Source organism: Simochromis diagramma, unplaced genomic scaffold (genome assembly GCF_900408965.1).
Source record: "Simochromis diagramma unplaced genomic scaffold, fSimDia1.1 OVJJ01000702.1, whole genome shotgun sequence".
NCBI lineage: Eukaryota > Metazoa > Chordata > Actinopteri > Cichliformes > Cichlidae > Simochromis > Simochromis diagramma.
In genome coordinates this window covers 174,722-192,601 of record NW_024387239.1, presented here as the reverse complement: position 1 = coordinate 192,601, position 17,880 = coordinate 174,722, and the positions used below count along the sequence as shown (strand labels likewise).

Genomic DNA, 17,880 nt, shown 5'->3' with positions numbered 1-17,880 from the left:
GACGCTTTCTCCTACGGTCTGGGGTACCTATAACATAATCTGTGTCACTCAGTTTCTCTTGGACAGTATAGGGCCCACAGAACTTTGCCTGGAGAGAGGATCCAGGAACGGGTAGGAGAGTCAACACTTTGTCACCCACTTCAAATTTTCTCTGCACGGACTTTTTATCAAATTTCCTTTTCATTTTTTCCTGAGACGCGGAAAGAGCCTCGCGTGCAATTTCGCATGCTGTATGCAGACGCTCCCTAAAACAACTTACGTAGTCTAATACGTTCTGCTCGGGGGTAGCTGTGTCGGACAGATATCTCTCTTTAAGCAGCCGCAGGGGACCACGCACTGTGTGTCCAAACACCAGCTCTGCGGGACTGAAACCCGTGGACTCCTGCACACTCTCTCTCACCGCTAGAAGGAGAAGTGGCAGACCTTCGTCCCACTCTCTTCCTGACTCGAGGCAGAACTTCCTCATCATGGCTTTTAAAGTCTGGTGGAAACGCTCAAGCGCACCCTGTGATTCGGGATGATACGCACTGGATTTCCGATGCTTGATGTACAGAGATTTTAAGACCTGAGCGAAAATCTTGGACATGAAGTTAGACCCTTGGTCCGTTTGAACAGATTTAGGCAAACCGAAAGTGGGAAAAAAAGTTTACTAATGCTCTGACGATGGCTTTGACTTTGATAGTGCGTAACGGAATAGCCTCGGGGAAGCGTGTGGCGGCGCACATCAAAGTCAAGAGGTACTGATGTCCTGACTTTGTTTTTGGAAGCGGACCTACACAATCGATGATTATGTGCTCAAATGGTTCCCCTAAAGCCGGGATTGGATGCAGTGGAGCGGGAGGAATAACCTGGTTGGGTTTTCCACTGACCTGGCAAACGTGGCAAAAACGGCAATACTTGGTCACATCAGACTTCAAACCTGGCCAGAAAAAGTGACGCAGAATACGATGGTAAGTTTTCCTAATTCCTAAATGTCCAGAGAAACTGTCATGTGCGAGGCTGAGCACTTGGGGTCGGAATTTTTGCGGTACAACCACTGGTTGAAATACATTCCAGCCAAGATCACTAGATGAGGGAGGATGCCATTTGCGCATTAACACATCATTTTCAATGCTGTAGACACGGGGATTCTGATCGCTTGAATTCGCGGCGAGTAAACATTTTGCCAAAGTCGGGTCATTCTGTTGCGCATGAATAAAATCTGTTTTGTTTACCTCAAAAGACAGGTCAGGTGTAGCGGGTAGCATTTTATCAGACACACATTTTTCAGCCTTTTCCACAGGCAGTTCAGCTTTCTCAGGAACAGCTTCAAAACATAGAAAAGAGTCAGACAAATCAACATCACCATATTTGCGCTTGTGGGCGCGTGTGACAACACAGGCAGGAAAAACAGAGGGCAGACTGTCAGCAGCAGGCTCAGAAACAAAAACAAAATCATCGACGGGGTTTTCAATTACTTCAGGGATCGGGAAAACTTTTCCATTGGCTAGATCATTCCCCAGAATCATAGTAACCCCCTGCACGGGCAAGCGAGCGCGTACCCCGACTGTTACCGGGCCCGAAACGAGAGGTGACTGTAGGAAGACTCTGTGCAGCGGAGCTCGTAACACACTCATTTTCACTTCCCACACGAGAGCATCAGCACCACAAAATGAGTTACTTGAAAAAGGGGCAACGCGCTTTCCAAAATGAGAGACTGGGCAGCCCCAGTGTCGCGCAAAATTACAATCGGCACGCGATCCTCCTCTATTCCAGTCAGTGAGGCGAACCCTTGTGAAATGAAAGGTCGGTAACTGCTGTCAAGACTGTCATTTCCTGGTTCATCACTGACGGGATTAGGAGTAGAAACCGACTGAACAAAACCAATGCTTTTTGGCTTTCCATGTGTGAGTTTGCTCTTTGCGATGGAGCGACGGACAATTGGCAATGAGATGGCCAGTATCATGACAATAAAAGCATTCTCGGACAGTCATGGGGACCTGATCAGGGCGCGTTTGACGCTTAGGAGAAACCCTCAAACTCCTCGCAGGTTTAGACAATGGGGCACATTCATGGTGCACAGCTGAAAACGTAACGCAATGGGTCAACACAAACTCATCTGCGAGAACAGCAGCTTTAGACAACGAATCCACCTTTTGCTCATTGATATATACAACAACATTCTCTGGAAGACACGTTTTGAATTCTTCCAGCAGGACCAATTCTCTTAGCTGAGCAAAGTCCTTCACTTTACTTGCAGCTAACCACTTATCAAACAAGACAGTCTTCTCCCTGGCAAACTCTACATGCGTTTGGTTGGCAGATTTTTCACATAACCGAAACTTCTGGCGATATGCCTCCGGAACTAGCTCATAAGCCCTTAAAATAGTGGATTTCGCAATTTCATAATCCAGGCTGTCATTAATAGATAAGCTCGCACACACTTCCTGTGCTTTCCCCACCAATTTACACTGCAGCAACAAACTCCACACATCCTTGGGCCATTTCAAAGTGGTTGCGATGCGTTCAAAGGCATTAAAGTAAGAGTCAACCTCACTTTCTCTGAAAGGTGGCACTAAAGCAATCTGCTTGCTTGCATCAAATTGGTCAGAGGAGAACGAATCAGAAGATCTACTCACAATTTTACTCACTGGGGTAGAGGTAACATTGCATTGTCGGGAAGGATCCAGCTCCATAGCCCTTATGCGGAGATGCATAAGCTCAACTTCTTTGGCTTTAGCCGCAAGCTCCACCTCTTTCAGGCGAAGGGCGAGCCTAAGATCCTCCGTAACCAATCCTGTTGATTGTCCGGCTGGGCTAACGTTTGGGATCTGAATGGCAGCAGGAGCCTCCGCCCCTGGCGACACCCGTCCACTGGCAGCTTGTGGGATGGTTGCAGCAGCTTCTGCTCCCGCATCCACCACCAAACCTCCAGTCGCCTCAACCGGCCGAGGTTTCTACTTCGCAAATACCCCCTTATCCACCAGCTGAGCTGTCAGGCACTGCTTAATTTCTGCCTTTTTAGCATGTAAAGGCACACTAACATTAAACAAATCTGCCACCAACAACAAATCTGCCTTTGTGCATCGATCCAACTTATCCATGGTGGGTTGCAGTGCAAAATCATCCACGTCAAAAGTCATTGTGACTAGACCACCCCCAACACTACAAGAAAACTGCCAACCAAAAACTGCAGACAACCCACAAAATACAATGAGCAAAAAGAATGGCAAAAGAAAAAAGAGGACGAGCCCCCACTTTATGTTACGCCCCAGTCTAGGGGTACAGGAACGCAACATAAGTTTGAAAAGACTGCCCCGCCCTGGTCCCCAAAACCATACACAGAGGGAAACCAATTTCTTAGTGAATCATGTTTTATTATCTACACTGCAAAAATGAAGCTCCGGGGTGAACAAAGGCCAAAATAACAAACAAAACAAGCTAAGTCAGGAGGAGGTGCTATCTAGAACCCTATGTGAAATCAAACATCAAACAAAAGACAAGCGCTACACCTAACTCCCTAACTGAAATAAACAGGAGAAAACAGTGCAAGGAAAAACAATACGGCAGCTCACCCCTTCTGTTGCAGTGCTATTTACAATGTGCTATTTACAATGAAAACTAATGTACACACTATATACAAAACTCAGAAAAGCCGCAAAAATCACAGGCACAAAAGTCTCAGGTTTTTGGAGGCCAGGGTCAGGTCTGCTGCTGCTGTCAGTGGCTGCCCCAGGACAACTGCTGGTGAGGGATTTGAAGAAGATCACATGGCCAGGGGACCAGTCAGCAGCCGTCAGCTCATCCACTCCGGGACCTGCAAAGACTTAAAGGCACAGACAACAACAGCCACCAAAACAGATTATGGACAGGGCCATAACATACACACAAAGCATAAAGGTAAAAAAAAAAAAACAGTGTATACAGCGTTATCTTCATTTTAGATTTCAAAAAGTATTTGCGGCTCCCAGTGTTTTCTTTTGCGTGGAAACCGGGTCCAAGTGGCTCTTTGGGTGTTAAAGGTTGCAGACCCCTGCCCTATGCGTTCCTATCACCAAGTTGTAGTGATGGGATTTCCGGCTCTTTTTAGAGATCCGGCTCTTTCGGTTCGGCTTACTAAAAAGAGCCGGCTCTTTCGGCTCCGAACCGGCTCTTCAGGTTGTTTTGTTGCTTTAATTAATTTATTATTAACAATAATGTAAAATTATGCACAAAAGGAATTACTAACGTTAAAAAAGTGGTTTTATTTATATATGTTTATATATAAATATATGCGGTGGACCCTAGAGACAAAACACGTACAAACTCCAAAACACATTTCTAGCATGAACTGAACTTCCAAAGCAGAGCTACTAGATCACTTAAATTAAACAATTGAAAGCATGTGTGTATTGTTTGTGTATTTATACACAGGCACTCATATATATTCAAATAATTTAAAAAAAAGTTCATTTACCTGTTACTACCACATACCAAATCCGGTCGTTGGTACTTGCTGGCTTGTGTAGCCACAAGATAACAAAAGCTCAACACTGCGCCCAGCATCCTGGAGCACTTCTGTTGTCTTTTATATGTGTTTTGAGTTTTTATGTGCTTCTGAGTTTTAATGTGCTTCTGAGTTTTTACGTAATTCGGAGTTTGTACGTGTTTTTACGTGTTTTGGAGTTTTTACGTGTTTTGGAGTTTGTACATGCTTCAGAGTTCGTACGTGATTTGAAGTTTGTATGTGGTTTGTCTGTAGGGGCCACCGTAAATATACTTTTATTTATTCACTCCACATAAAATGTAGTAAATAAATCACATAATACAAAAATCAACTATTCACATTTCAACTTTTAACTATTTAAATTTTCAGCTTTTTCCCTTTACAAATTTAAAGTGAAAACAACACAAAACACTGCAAACCACAACACAATTAAATATAAATTATAATATGAAAACAAAAAGAACATGCATATTCTCTGTCATATGGACCTGCATGAATAAACTTTCTGAATCCTTTATCTTCCACTACTGAAAATAGTTGTGGATGATTACTATACCTTTCTAATGTGACGTTGTTGTCCCTGGCTCTCTCTCTCTCCCTCTGGCTCTGTTCCTGTGCTACTTGAGTGTAACTACCGCCCCTCCCCCCTCTGCCCAGCGTAAAGCACAAGGCTCACGTGCACAGTGAAGCGGAAAAAAAGTGTGAGAGAGAGGGTGAGAGAAGGGAAAAAAAAAAAAAACATGTGACGGCTCGCGATAAGGAGCCGGCTTGCGTCGTTCACGTCAAAGACCCGGCTCTAAGAGCCATTTCGTTCGCGAACGACCCATCACTACCAGTATCACTCCCTCCAGTTAATACACGACACCACGGTTCTTCATTCACAGATGGATTTATTCTTCCGTCACACTTCTCCTCAGAAACACCATAAAATCCACCGTCAAACTGTTATTACATAAAAGTACAGAATGACCAAACATAAATATTACAAATAAACATTTAAACCCAAGTTAACAAATACGCGATAAACAAACAAAGTTAACGTACCTCGCTGGCTGCACGTAACCGTGAGGGAATGAGTCCGCTTCAGGAACAAAACTTAACAAAAATAATTCCCAATTTCTTCTTCTTTGCAGCTTTCTTTTACTTTAAACTGCTTATTTATTCCTTCTTCTGCCTTAGTTAACTTATTAACTTAGCTTCTTTGCACATGCTTTTTCCTTCCCTTTTACATCATTTAAAAAGGCCTGTGTGCAACACAGAATGAACCTTAGTTCCTACCCCAAAAGGAACAACAATAAATAAAGAAAATAAATAACATAAATGAACACAATAAATTAAACAAACTGACATAATTTAGATTTATGGCAGTTAAACTCCCACCAAATCTCAACTTGAGATTTCTTCACAGATTTGCATCTTCAAGTTATAAGCATTTACAACAGTTTAACACATGCTTATTCTGCTTCAACAAGTAGTACTATTTTTTGCACTGGCCTTTCAAGATAAACTGGCCTAGTTGTGCGTTTTCCCTGTTTGTCCAAAGTTGAGTCACTAACCAACAGCTTTACCTTTCTGACCCTTCCATCAGAGCTGGGGTACACCTCCGTGACTCTTGCTAGTCTCCAGTGATTTCGCGGAGCACTGTCCTCTTGAAGAATAACAATGTCATTGACATTGGTGTTCCTTTTATCCCCATGCCATATCTGTCTTTGCTGGAGATTAAGAAGGTACTCCCTCCTCCACCTTGTCCAAAACTCATTCGCCAAGAACTGCACCTGACGCCATCTCTTACGCAGGTATAAATCTTGACTCATGAACTGACCCGGAGGTGGCAATATGATGTTAGACTTCATCAGAAGAATGTGATTTGGTGTGAGCGGTTCAAGACTTGTTGGATCATTCAGGTGCTCTGTTGTCAGCGGTCTGCTATTTATAATAGCCATCACTTCATACAAAAAAGTCCTAAGTGAGGCGGTGTCAAGTCTTTTAGCAGACTGATCAAGAATTGCTGTTAGAACACTTCTGATTGTCCTTATTTGCCTCTCCCAAATTCCTCCCATATGGCTTGATGATGGGGGATTCATTACAAACTCACAGCCATATTCCTTCACCTGCTCATGATCCCAGTTCTTCATTGAGTCCATGAACTCTCTTTTTGCACCCACAAAGTTGGTACCTTGATCACATCTCAACTGCCTTACATTCCCACGTATTGCAATGAATACGCGCAATGCATTGATGAAAGCATCTGAACTGAGGTCATCAAGCATTTCGATATGTACAGCTCTGCAACACATACAAGTGAAGAGAAGACCATACTTCTTCAGTTCCTTTCTTGCATCCCTCACATAGAATGGTCCAAAGCAATCCATGCCACAATATGTGAATGGAGGGGTCATTTCCATTCTGTCCTCTGGCAAGTCTGCCATTTTTGGATCTTGTGTGTTCCTTCTATACTTTCTGCATGTGACGCACTTAAAGATATGTGAGGCAACTGCACTGCTGCATCCAATGACCCATATCCCATTAGATCGCAACTCATTTACAGTTATACCTCTTCCTTGATGCTGTACTTTCTCATGATAATGCTTGATCAATAAAGAAGACACGTGACTTGTTTTTGGCAGAATAGCAGGATGTTTAACATGTGTATGAAGATCACTTCTTGTTAAGCGTCCGCCTACTCTCAGCACACCCTGCTCATCCAAAAATGGACTTAATTTGCATAGCTTGTTTGCTTTGCCTTTGGATTTTACGTCCTTGGATTGCTGTAAATTCTTGATTTCACTGCTGAATACTTCTGTTTGGACCAATCTGATTAGGAAAAGTTCAGCTTGTTGTCTTTCCTCAACACTTGTACTTCCATTGAGTTTGGGACTAAGACCCTTAACTTGCTTAGCATGACGTTTAAGACAAGCAATAGCCTTAACAATTCTTTTCCAGTCAGAAAACTTAGTCAGGCGGTCCAACAATGTTCTAGTTATCCTTGCGCTGGTGTTGAGCACCTGAGCCCTTCGAAGTTCTGGATCAGTATCACTAACCTCTCCCACCTTAGCATCTCTGGTGGGTAGCTCCCTTTCCCACAGAAAGTCTGGGCCAGTGAACCAATTTGAAGCAACGAGCCGATCTGCCGATAACCCTCTCGAAGCATGGTCCGCCGGATTGTCTTTGGACTGCACATGATACCACTGGTTGACATCTGTGGTGGCTTGGATTCTCTGGATCCTATTTGCCACGAAAACATGAAAGCGTCTGGCATCATTATTAATGTACCCGAGAACAACCTTTGAATCAGTCCAATAATATTCCTTAAGGTTGTCTATTTCGAGCTCATGTTTTAAGATGGCACCCATCTTCGCAGCAACCACTGCTGCAGACAACTCAAGCCTTGGAACTGTTGTGACCTTAGTGGGGGCAACACGCGCTTTCCCCATGACAAGTGGGTTGCTTGTGGGGCTCGCACACAAGAATTTCACTCGCATGTGCTGTGCCAGTGTGCCTGCACATGTGATGTGACAATAAAAGTGATTTGATTTGATTTGATTTGAAGTGAGCAGTGTACGCTGCCATTAGAGTCCACTGCTCTTAGATAAGTGCACTCCCCATAACCTGTGAAGCTAGCATCTGAGAAGTGATGTAACTCGTACTGCTTGACATCTATGAAGCTTGCTGGTATGTAGCACCTCTTAATCTTTACTTGACACAAGTTATGGAGATCTTGTAACCATGACTGCCACTGTGATCTGCACTCCTCTGAAAGTGGTTCATCCCAACTAGCTTTCTCTCGACTCAACTGTTGCAAGATCAACTTCCCACATAAAACAAACGGTGCTACGAAACCCAAAGGATCGTAGATGGAAGCTACTGTGGATAGCACTCCCCTTCTCGTCATTGGGTGTTTCTTGACAGTTACTCTGAACTGAAAGTCATCAGAGGATACGCACCATTGCACGCCCAGTGCTCTTTCTAGGAGTGGCTCCCCTAAATCTATGTCCAGTTCTTTGACACTGTCTGCACACTCTTCCTTTGGTATTGACTCCAATACCTTCTTGCTGTTGGAAATGAACTTGTGTAGTCTAAGCTTGCCTGTGCTGCAAAGCTCTCTTGCTTCCTTGATCAGCTTGATTGCCTCAGCATCAGACCTTACACTCACCAGTCCATCATCAACATAAAAATTTCTTCGGATGAACTTGACAGTGCTTTGGTTAAATCGATCTTGACCTTCTGTGGCTAGATGTTTAAGTCCAAAATTGGCACAGCCAGGTGAGGAAGCTGCTCCAAACAAATGGACTTTCATCCGAAAAACTGATGGCGGAGACTCAAGATCACCATTCTCCCACCATAAGAACCTCAAGTAGTCTTGGTCTTCAGGCTTTACATGGAATTGATGAAACATTCGTTCCACATCACACATAATAGCGACTGGGCCCTTTCGAAATCTACAAAGAACTCCCACCAAGGTGTCTGGCCCTGTAAGAAGGTAGTCATTCAATGACATGTCTTGAAATCTTGCCGAGCAATCAAAGACCACTCGCAGTTTCTCTGGCTTTTGAGGGTGGTATACGCCATGGTGGGGAATATACCAAGCTGATTGTTTATCAAGCTCTTCTTCTGGGACCTTTTCTGCTTCACCACGACTGATAATGTCTTCCATGAAGTTCATGTAATCTGTCCGATATTTCTGGTCTCTCTTGAGCTTCTTTTCCAAGCACATGAGGTGTTGAACAGCACTTGGCTTGTTATTTGGTAGCTCTGGCCTGCTCTGTTTAAAAGGCAGAGGCATTTCAAGATGTCCGTCTTCTTTGTGCTTAATTTCTTCTTTCATTTTAGTCAAAAACCGGAGATCTTCTTGCGAGAGATTTGTCTCTTCTCCAAGCCTTTCACTGAAGTCAGATTCCAGCACCTTAAGTATGTCTTCTGGAGCAGTCATCTCCTTAATTCTTGTTTTGCAAACATAATGAACTTCGCTCTTCAACTTACTTGTTACTTTGGGTTCAGGGGTCACTTGCTTTACAATGATGTGGTGACTTACTCCTATTGCATCACTGTAGTGTTCGCCTGGATCACCATAGCTCACTATGCTCCAGCCTACGTCAGTTTTCTGTGCGAAGGGCTGGTTGTCCTCACCACATACAACTTCTCTAGGCATTAGTGCTTGTGGACAGTTATACCTGATAAGAAGACCGATTTCACATTTCTTCGGCGGGGCAATGTGTTCCGCAAGATGCTCTAAATGAGGCCACGCCTTTGCAGTCTCTGGTGTTGGAATGTGTGTACGATTGGCAGGTATGAATTCACGAGTGTAGACCGTTGGCACTGTGATCTTCTTAGAAGAAGATAACCCTCTTATTTGTAGACCTTTGAGTCTTTTGCATGGTACAATTGTCTCCTTGGAAGACATTGTAGACAGCTTCAACTTGACTGGCTCTGCATTAACATCAAGAGCATCTACCACTTCTTCAAGAATGAATGAAGAATCACTTTGTGAATCTAACAGAGCATAGACAAGGACTTCTTTGTTTGAATCACTTGGCATTGATGCATAAACAGGAACTATTGCTGAAGTCTGAGCACTGTTACCATCATGCACAACTCTATTGGATGTGATTTCTTGAGTGGTGTCTTGCGGCGATTGTGGCTTTCTTTCCTTACTGCAACTTGTCTCGTCATTTTCCTTTTGCTTTGAGCGATCCTCATGTAAGCATGTGGGGTGGCGCTTTGAGTAGGGGTCGCAGACCATCCAGTTGCTGCAATTCTTGGATTGATGGCCAGGACTCAAACAGCCAAAGCACAGTTTCTCACCTTGTATGAACTTCACTCGGTCAGCAACTGGCCTTGCAGTTAGTCTACGGCACTTGTGCAAGACATGCCCTGTTTTCTTACAAAACATACATGTGCTTATGTTCTTCTCAGTGGTGTTAGTTGTAAAAATCCTTGCACTTGCTGCTTGGTTCTTAGAGGTCACTACATTCTGAGGTTTAGATCTTGTCCTTTCTGGCTCCCCTTGGCGCAAAGCATAGTAAGATGTAACAGGGTTACAAGCAATACTAGCCTCCAAAGTCAGGAAAGTTACGAAATATTTGAAATCTGGGAACCTTCCATGCTCCAGCTGATACTGTGTGGCTTTTCGGTTCCATCTGCTGCTTAACCAATCAGGCAACTTGGCTGTCAGTTTTTGGTTTTCAATGCCATCATCAAGAATACGCAGACTCTCATTGTGAGCCATGGCACATTCACAACTGCGTAAAAAGTCCACAAATTTCCTTAAGTCAGCGCTCTCTCTTGACGCTATCTTTGGCCAGGCATGTAATTTGTCTCGGCAGGCTTTGGCAATCATAAAAGGCTGGCCGTATCGCTCATTGAGGAGTTCCCATGCAGCAACATATGCAGTATCTGAACCAATCAGAAAATAACCTTCTAATGCCTCTCTAGCTGCTCCTCCAACATATTTCTGGAGGAAGAATATTTTCTCTGAGCTTGGAATGTTTTTCTTTTCAATAAGAGTTTGGAAGGATGACTTCCAATGATTAAACTTTAGTGGATCACCACTAAAAACTGTGGGCTCTGGAATGGGTAGCCTATTTGCTGATATAGCCTCAGCTAAGACCTTCACAAGCTCTCCTGTGCTATCTTGAAGCACATGTGTTGGCACTGCATCCTTTGGTGGTTGTGAGTGCTGGTCCTCAGTCTTCACCTGATTGAGTGGCTGCATAACCTTATGTAGATCCAGGCTCTGTGGAGCATTCCCTTGGGCTGGACTGAGCTCACTCTCATCATATACTTGAAGCCTTGCTTTGGCTGCATTCAGCCTTTTCAAATTTTCCAAACGCTCAAGTTCTCTCTTTAGGGTTTCTACAGACCTTCTTCTTGCAGCATTCTCTTCTCGCTGTTTCTTTAAGAGAGCAGCCTCTTGTTTCTCTCTTTCTAGCCTACGTTCAGTTTCTTCCCTTTCTCTTTCAAGACGACGAGCTAATGCTGCTGCTTCTTGGTCTGCAATTATCAACCTCTCTTCAGCTTCAAGGGTTTGCAGTTTCTCTTCGTGGCCCTCTTGTTCAGCCATAATCTGCAGTACAGCCTGTGTAGCTGCATACTCGGCAGCAGCTTCTTGTCTTCTAAGTGAAGATACGTTTGAGTGAATAGAAGAAGCTTTAGAACCATTAGAGGCAGGAAGTGAAACACTGGAGGCTGACGATGAGAATACAGAACTATTATCTGGCCAAATCAACTCCTCCGCTGTTCCCTGCATTTCAGATTGAGCATTTTGTACTACAGTCTTTGTGATCGAGATGCAGTTATCCATCTTGCGACGCATGTCATGGGCTGGTTGATCAATTCTTCTGTAATCATCATAAGCAATGTTCAACTCAGATAATTCCCTTTGAATACTGGTGATGTGTTCTTGTAGGATGTCACTAGGATCCTGTTTTAATACAGATCTTTTAGCTACCTTAATCAGAGCTTTCCATCGTTCATATTTGCTGTCAAAGCGAAGCAATAGCCCTTTGATTTGCTCTTTCTGAAACTCTTTTCCTTTTTCTGTTAATGTCCGGGCTCTTTCACTTCTACGAGGCTCTTCAGGTGGTGCTATATTTTGCCCGATATTTGATTCACCTGTCTGTTCTAACTCAGTCTCTTCTTCCGGAGCAGCTACTGCACCCTGAGCTTCTTTACTTGTATGTGACATTTTGATTATTTAGACACAGATATACACAGGCAGGATACAAGAGCAAGCTGCAACAACATTTGTGAATACTGAAAGAATGAGCTTAACTAAATGAAGTCACTCTCATTCAAATTAGCCCATACATGTAGAATATTACAGAGTAAGTACACTTAACAGAGTTCTTAAAAGACACTGAACCATAAATACAAACTGAATTTCTGTCAAAATGTACAAAGTTTACTTCTGCCCTTTCAGAGCCAACTATACTATTCAGCTGAACATGAATTTACATCTCTTACGTAAATGCACATTCATATACGTGAAACAGCGTGGCTGCCAGGCTATACACAGTTCCTTTTAGTTTCCAACTCTTGTGTCACTTTTCAGACCAAAAACTTTAGAGTCTGACTTATAGACTTCTTCATGAAAACCTTATGGACCTGTGTGTCCTAAACAGTGGCTTATCTGTGTTCCCGTCTTGATGAGCTGCCGAATTTGCGCTGATAGGACGAGTCTGGGCAGGTCTGAGTTTGACTATCACTCCCTCCAGTTAATACACGACACCGCGGTTCTTCATTCACAAATGGATTTATTCTTCCGTCACACTTCTCCTCCGAAACACCATAAAATCCACCGTCAAACTGTTATTACATAAAAGTACAGAATGACCAAACATAAATATTACAAATAAACATTTAAACCAAATTTAACAAATACGCAATAAACAAACACAGTTAACGTACCTCGCTGGCTGCACGTAACCGTGAGGGAATGAGTCCGCTTCAGGAACAAAACTTAACAAAAATAATTCCCAATTTCTTCTTCTTTGCAGCTTTCTTTTACTTTAAACTGCTTATTTATTCCTTCTTCTGCCTTAGTTAACTTATTAACTTAGCTTCTTTGCACATGCTTTTTCCTCCCCTTTTACGTCATTTAAAAAGGCCTGTGCGCAACACAGAATGAACCTTAGTTCCTACCCCAAAGGGAACAACAATAAATAAAGAAAATAAATAACATAAATGAACACAATAAATTAAACAAACTGACATAATTTACATTTATGGCAGCTAAAACCAGGTTGATGAACAATCCTCCATCTCTTTATACCCTGGCAAACCTTATCTCTCCCCCATTCTGCCGGGAAGCTTTAATTAATGTCTGTAAAGCTCACTATTTGCAGGCTTATTTTGCTGTTGTTCTTCTTTGTTGTGTATTACTCTCCTTTGTTTCCAGCCCGTTTTTATTTCCTCTCACCCAAAGGTCACCCCTGTGTGCCAGGCACGGAGGCCCTGACAGTAAATGGTGGATTAACAGAAACAAGATATGGAGATAAGTTCAACGCAGAGCATGTTTAACATTATAGATGGGCCTTCACAGTGGTTCAAAGCAGGGCTCACACCATTCAAGTTTTATCTCTATTTAACCTTGAAGACTGCAAATGAAAGCTGCGGCTGTAGTTTCACTTCTTTGACAGAAAAAAAATCTCATATCCCGTGGTCGAGGTATACAGGAGCATTCATTTTCACCATTTGTTCTCTCTGGCATCCTCTGCTTACATTTCTGATAACACTAAATTCAAAGTCAAGAACTCAGAATAAATGCTTAGGTCCCATTTTTGAAAAAGAAATACTAGACTCCAGTCTTGCGTGCAATGTTAACAAGTGTGCTGATATATGCAAACTGTATTGTTGAATCTTGATTAAATTCTGAGATAATTAAGCACAGTGGATCTGATGGAGCAGAAAGTTGTGAAACAGTTTGCCTTCATCTCCACTCTTGGTCTATTTCTGCAAATTTCAAAAGTACTTCCATTGATTTGAAAATAGTTTTCTTGCCCATGGACGTCATACATTATGAAATGTTCAGTTCAATCAAGTAAGTGTATATGCATGTATAGAATACACGTATAAAGATTTGCGTAAGGTTGGCCAGGCCTTAGACCAACGCTTTGTAATAACATGAGACCGTGACAGAGCACGGAGTGTTCAGGTAACAGGACCCCAAAGCAGACTCAGCACACCGCAGCTCAGAACTATGTACAAGTCTTTATTTAACTGAAGAATCTTTTAACAACGTTAAGGAAACGAAAAACTAAGGCTCATGCCACGGGGGGGAAACGAGGAGCGTGGAGCCCAGGAGCGCCGTAATCGGGACCGTGGGGAAACTGCAACAGAAAGGGGAGACACAGTTAACAGCACGCAGACTATCAAGAAACGAACAGCTAGACTTCATAAGGTGCTGAGGCTTACAGGTAGAGCAGGACCGTGGAGCTTGGAGGGGGGAGGTGCCCGTGAAGGGAATCCTAGGGAGGGAGGCAGTCAGGCAGGAGGACAGGCTTCCACGCCGAATGCTGGTCACACTGGGAGGAGACTTACAGACTGGCGAGGAGAAGCCGTCAGAGCTGGCTGAAGTAGTCCTCCGGTGATTGCTTCAGATGAGACACAGGTGATTTGGAGGCGGCCCAGGCCGAGGGTGTGGCCACCGCAGCCTCCCACGGCTCCCTGGATGCTGAGCCACGGGCCGTGACAGCGACTCTGTGACACAAGTCACAGTGATTTCACTCATTGGCTCTGGATTCTGCATTTTGAAGTTCAGTTAGTATTTTTCAGTGTTTCTTTTTAGAACCCATATTTTTGTTTAGCATTGAAAATTATTATAGCTCTGTAGATGGTACTATTATGTAACCAAGTGTTAAACCAAACAGTAGATTGGAGAAGAGCAAGCCCATGTTTGACTAGGATGACATATATGGATGCTCCTTGCCATGTTGTGGTAACACCCTGCACCATAGACTTCAAGTGTAAGAACTTAGTATGCAGAAATATTTTGGAAAGGTTAAGAGCTAAATAAAATATTGTTTTTCTCTTTGTTATTATTTGTAATTTGGGGCTTAATATTTTCTGTAATCTAATTTATATGTATATGAAGGCGTGTTAAATTACTCTGGATTTGTTTTCATTTACTTACAAATACCAATTTTCTATTATGATTGATATCTGTGAATGATTTTAATTTGTTGTTATGTTCATCAACAATTTGTTTTCTCACTGTAGTAATGTATAATTAGGCTTAATTATATCCATGATAAGAAAAAGCTGCATTTCTTTCTTCACAAGCAGAATTTTTTTTTTTTTTTAAGTATTCTATCCATTAGATCCAGCTGAGTGGTCAGCACCCCCATGCTGCTCAGCAGATAGCTGCAATTTATTTTGGGTGTGTGTGATTTTAACACAGGGGTGATATGGGAGAATTTGTGACTGTAGGATAAAAGCCTTGCTGCGGCATTTTGGACTGCTTGGAGGCGATTTAGGGAAACCTTAGACAGACAAGAAAAGAGTGTGTTACAGTAATCTAAACGAGAGGAGATGAAGGCATGGACAAGCATCTCCAGTTCTGCAATAGCCTTGAGTTTGGCAATGCGTTTTAAATGAAAAAAGCAGGAGCGGGTCACAGACTTGATATGAGCGTCAAAAGACAGAGATTGATCAAAAATGACCCCAAGTTTCTGAGCGGTAGCTTTTATTGACAATGAAAAAGGACCCAGACGTTGACTAATTTGGGGCTTGATACTCTCTGGGGTAATGATCAAACACTCAGTCTTGTCTACATTTATCTGCAAGAAATTGTTTGTCATCCAACCATTAGTCTCTTTAAGACAGTCCATTACAGCGGATAATTTGTCTAATTCCCAGGGTTTAAAGGAGATGTATAATTGGAAATTATTTTGAAGCTGCTAATGATACGGCCTAAAGGAAGGATATATAATAATAATAATAATAATAATGGATTGGATTTATATAGCGCTTTTCAAGGCACCCAAAGCGCTTTACAATGCCACTATTCATTCACTCTCGCATTCACACACTGGTAGAGGCAAGCTACGGTTGTAGCCACAGCTGCCCTGGGGCAGACTGACAGAAGCGAGGCTGCCATATCGCGCCATCGGCCCCTCTGGCCATAATGAAAACTATAGGGGGTTTAGAACCGAACCTTGCGGGATACCCCATGACAATTTAGTTACAACTGAGCGAAAGTTTCCCACCTAAGAAATGTTCATCTTTTTTTTCTTTTTTTTTTAAACAATATTTTTTTATTGCTTTTTGCAACAGCATACAAAGGTTCGTTTTTACAGTAGTATGCCGCAGTAATAAGAACACACCCCCCCACCTCCCATCCCTGCTCTCCCAAACCTACATCAAATAAAAACACATGAAATGTGCATACATTAGTACAATATGTGGCATTTATACATATTGAAGGAAACAAAAAGGGAAGAAAATAGAAATAGCTAGCACAGACTAAACAATTTTCCCCTCATCCACACTCCTCCAGGAGTTGTCCGATGTTTACTTCTTTTATAAAGTTTTTAAATGGCTTCCAAATATCATCAAAATATGTTAACTTGTCTTTGAGAAAATACGTTATCCTTTCCATTGCCATACACAATTTATCCAAGCACCAATAGCAGGAGGATCTGATTTTTTCCAGTTTAATGCAATCATATGTTTTGCCTGTAATGTACAATAATCGATAAACTTAATTTGATGGGCTCTTAGTTTAAGATTTTTAGGATACATATGTAGTAGCAACATTCTGCATCTAAAGCAATCTTTGTATTTAAAATTTGGTTTATTTTGTTCATCACCTCCTGCCGAAATGCACGGACAATTCTGCATTCCTATATACAGTGGAAAAATGTTCCATGGGCTTCTCCACATTTAAAACATGTATCTGGGATTCAGTTATTATATTTTTTCAATTTCACCGGTGTTACATATGTTTGCATGATCCAGTTGTATTGTAATAGCTTTAGGTTACTATTAATCGATTCTTTTTGTGATTTTAAGCAAATTGACTTCCATGTCTCCTCAGAAATATTAATAATTAGGTCATCTCTCCAAGATTCTAACAATCCAGTTCTAGAATGTTGAAATTAAGCCTTTGTTAACGGTGTGTTCACACCGAACGCGATGGACGCGAATAAAACGCCCCAAACGCCCCTAATTTGACGCTTGCACATTCGCGTCTCAACGCGTGTCCAAGAAAAATCCATCGCGCGTGAACCGGAAATGTGGGAGGAAGTTGTGCCAGACCCATAGCTGGACTGGCCATCGGGCATACCGGGCATTTGCCCGGTGGGCCGCTGGCGATTTTTTGTTTTTATGGGCCGATCGATTTTTTTTTTTTTTGGAAGGGTATAAATAATGAAAGGTGTTGGATTGGCCAGTTGGTCATGATCGACTCTGGGCTGGACCAATTACAGCCGAGGAGGACGGATGCACCCTCCCCCTTGTTTAGCAATCTTATAGATGAACTAAAGAAAATGAAGAACAAAAAAAGGAAAGGAGGTGCAGAAAAAATTAGGGCCAAAAAGAAACAAGCCCTTCAGGCAGACGCTGCCAAATGTGTAAAAATAACTGAATTGTTTGGCGGTAGCTATGGCATAGCTTCCACAGATTTAGCAACATCAGCAAGTGGTGGAGGCCAGCAGGTGGATAAGGGAAAGGGGAGGCAAGAGGAGGAGAGACCCGAGGCGGCCGCCGGTCATAGTGGCAGAGGAACTGAACCTCAGGTAAGAAGTTATGACCTGCTGTCTATCTGTGTCAGATATAAACCAAGTTTAGTTGGAGTTTGTTTTCGTTGTGCTGACTTTTTACAGTCGCTTAGAATAACTGGTACTGCGTACTAGCTAGCATGACGGAGTTTATATACTGCTGGGCGGGTGCTATGAAGTTACTGATAGTAAATTTTA

The 17,880-nt window shown here is 42.6% G+C and overlaps 2 protein-coding genes across 3 annotated transcripts; both read right to left on the bottom strand.

The window, feature by feature from the left end:
- Nucleotides 1–5,292: 5,292 nt before the first annotated feature.
- LOC120747015 lies at nucleotides 5,293–10,186 on the bottom strand. 2 transcript variants are annotated; one of them, XR_005699021.1, is made up of 3 exons: nucleotides 8,018–10,186; nucleotides 5,510–7,907; nucleotides 5,293–5,407 (listed from the first exon to the last, which is right to left on the bottom strand). XR_005699021.1 is itself a non-coding variant. In XM_040052585.1 (2 exons), the coding sequence occupies exons 1-2, from the start codon at nucleotides 9,999–10,001 to the stop codon at nucleotides 5,920–5,922; spliced, it is 3,972 nt and encodes a 1,323-aa protein (XP_039908519.1). In that variant the 5' UTR covers nucleotides 10,002–10,186; the 3' UTR covers nucleotides 5,339–5,919. The 2 variants fall into 2 exon arrangements, 1 of the variants encoding a protein (XP_039908519.1); XM_040052585.1 differs by having other exon boundaries at nucleotides 5,339–7,907.
- Nucleotides 10,187–10,443: 257 nt separating this feature from the next.
- Nucleotides 10,444–13,556, bottom strand: LOC120747008 (inner centromere protein-like). The gene is made up of 3 exons (XM_040052581.1): nucleotides 12,872–13,556; nucleotides 10,561–12,769; nucleotides 10,444–10,468 (listed from the first exon to the last, which is right to left on the bottom strand). The coding sequence occupies exons 2-3, from the start codon at nucleotides 12,147–12,149 to the stop codon at nucleotides 10,444–10,446; spliced, it is 1,614 nt and encodes a 537-aa protein (XP_039908515.1). The 5' UTR covers nucleotides 12,150–12,769; nucleotides 12,872–13,556.
- Between the last annotated feature and the right edge of the window lie 4,324 nt (nucleotides 13,557–17,880).

Bases quoted from the DNA above. Each gene is read 5' to 3' on its own strand.
- LOC120747015 (XM_040052585.1), bottom strand. From the start codon at position 10,001: ATGCCAAGTGATTCAAACAAAGAAGTCCTTGTCTATGCTCTGTTAGAT. The intron at 7,908-8,017 runs CACTTCAAATCA...CCACAAGCAACC, and splicing joins TAATGGCAGCGTACACTGCT to CACTTGTCATGGGGAAAGCG.
- LOC120747008 (XM_040052581.1), bottom strand. From the start codon at position 12,149: ATGTCACATACAAGTAAAGAAGCTCAGGGTGCAGTAGCTGCTCCGGAA. The intron at 10,469-10,560 runs GTTCCCAGATTT...CTTTGCGCCAAG, and splicing joins TATCAGCTGGAGCATGGAAG to GGGAGCCAGAAAGGACAAGA.